The sequence below is a fragment of the Cyprinodon variegatus genome, unplaced genomic scaffold (assembly GCF_000732505.1).
Source record: "Cyprinodon variegatus isolate N-32 unplaced genomic scaffold, C_variegatus-1.0 Scaffold2222, whole genome shotgun sequence".
NCBI lineage: Eukaryota > Metazoa > Chordata > Actinopteri > Cyprinodontiformes > Cyprinodontidae > Cyprinodon > Cyprinodon variegatus.
The window spans coordinates 35,430-37,638 of record NW_015152675.1 but is presented as its reverse complement, the minus strand read 5'-3'; the positions used below and the strand labels follow the sequence as shown (position 1 = coordinate 37,638).

The following is a 2,209-nucleotide window of genomic DNA, read 5'->3' as shown; positions in this document are numbered from 1 at the left end:
AAGCCAAGTTAATGAGAAAAAGTTCAAAATGAGGTCATTTCTGCCTCACATTTTTCTCTGTCCTGTAACGACCTGATCTGGAATGAACTCTGTTACTTTTTTACTCCTGTTTTTATAGTCCTTTTTTATATGGTTTTACCGAGTTTGAGTTAAGAGTAGTAAATAACTTGCTCCCAGGAAAAGAACCGGTGAGGAGGCCCCCGGGGCGCTACAGCCTTTTCTTCCAAGGGGACAAATCCTTTTCATTTTAACAAGCGTGTCCTGGGTCGTCCCCTGGGCCTCCTCCCAGTGGGACGTGCCTTGAACACCTCCCGAGGGAGGCGTCCAGGGGGACATCCGCCATCTTTATAATTCTTTTACTATTTATTTGACTTTGCTCGTGGGCAAGACACTGTCTGGATGGAGTAATGATTGGTTAACATAACATAAGCTATATTAAATTAGGACTCCTGGTCTGCACCCTGGGATGTCAAGGTTTTGGACTGATAAATTTGGCCATATTCCTAGAAAGAAGAGCGTCATCATCCAAGGAGGGAGACAGTGGGTTGGATGCACTCTCTCCGAATCAGACCAGGTTTTCCCCAAAAAGATTGCCTTATATCTATGTTGCCCACCTTGTCTTCTCGACACCACCTAGATGAGACGGGATTAAATGATTACATGCGGCTAAACATGTCATCAGTGGTCAGATCAGGGAGGGGACGAGAAAAAATTACAGAATCGAACATTTGTTTGAAAAACTTACACAGGGAAGCAACACTAATTTTAGTGACCTCCCTCGCCCCTTCTGGCCCCTGGCAAACATTTGGCTATGGTCCCTGGTGTCTCTAATGCCACGTTTCGGACTATGGAGCTGCCAATTACCAGGGTGTCCTTCTCAGTGGGTGCGTCACTGAGAGGTGTGGTACACCCTGAACAGGTTGCCAGTTTGTTGCAGGGAATACAGAAGCACAGACTTACCACCATGCGCGCACATAATCCCACCTAATAAATACCAATTAACCTAACATCCTTGTCTTTGGACTGTGGGAGGAAGCCGGAATACCCAGAAAGAACCCACGCATGCATGGTGGGTACATGCAAACTCCATGCAGAAAGACCCTGGGGTGAGAATCGAACCTAGAACCTTCAACCTGCTAAAAACTACGGCCATGCAGCTGTATGAAAAATTTAGAAAATAATTTGATCATGTGAACACTCCTTGCATGTAGTTTACAAATTAAATAACTAATTGAGCAGCAACATTTAATGCTGCCAAGAGAAATCTCAATAAAATAGTTTTATCAGAATCATGAGATGTGTTAGTTTAAAGGATTTTCATCTGAATTTATAAAATTACATTATAAAAATAATGATATAATAAAAAAAAAGATAGAATCACTTCAATATTGATTAAAATATTATTTTACAATAACAAATGATAAATATAGTTACCAATTTTAATTGGTGTAATAGAGATTCCATTAAATTTTAAACAGATTTGGATCATTTGCTGTAAACACATGGATACAATAGAGCTGCTGAACTGTGTTTAATTTTTTATATAATGCTGAAAATTTTTTTCTTGTATTTATCTTTTTACTTCACACATTTTCCAGCTGCTAATTGTGATGATTGCCCTCCTGGATGGAGTTGGTACGAAAATCGCTGTTTCCATTTTGTGAAGGATGAAAAGAGCTGGGCTGACGCTGAGGTACAGCAGCTGAAATGGTTGTAAAGAGTTACAAATACTGAGTTAAGTTCAGTATTAAGAAAGGGAAAATGTATAGCGTAAGCAGAGTTTGACTTTAAGACTTACATGAAACTTCAAATTCAGCAGCACCTATTGTCTTACTGCGCAGAGTAAGATTTAATCGGCTGTAGTTCTGCCTTTTTTTCCTAGAGTCACTGTCTCTCGCTGGGTGGACATCTGGCCTCTTTCCACAGCAAAAACGAGTACAAGTTCCTCATAGATCTCATCTACACCGCAGGACGGCACAAGAACTGTTGGTTTGGAGCTCATGATGCAGTGAAGGTAAGAATAAAAAACTAAAACCATCTTTGTTGTGCTGCAAAGATTGATTAGAAATAACAGCAAAACTAGTCAAGAAAAGAAAAGCTATTCCTGTTTTTAAATAAGCTGATGAAATACACAGACATCAAATTAAAAGAAGGATTCTTCAATTCTTGACAAATATCATTTAAATAAATTCAATTCAATTCAATTCAA

General features: G+C 39.4%; 1 protein-coding gene across 1 annotated transcript in view; it reads left to right on the top strand.

Annotated features, from left to right (window-relative positions):
• Positions 1 to 847: 847 nt before the first annotated feature.
• Positions 848 to 2,209, top strand: part of LOC107080689 (ladderlectin-like) — a 7,846-nt gene continuing 6,484 nt past the window's right edge. Inside the window, exons 1-3 of the mRNA XM_015368894.1 lie at positions 848 to 899; positions 1,599 to 1,693; positions 1,883 to 2,014. Coding sequence (XP_015224380.1) covers positions 848 to 899; positions 1,599 to 1,693; positions 1,883 to 2,014 — 279 coding nt within the window. The remainder of the gene's footprint in view (positions 900 to 1,598; positions 1,694 to 1,882; positions 2,015 to 2,209) is intronic.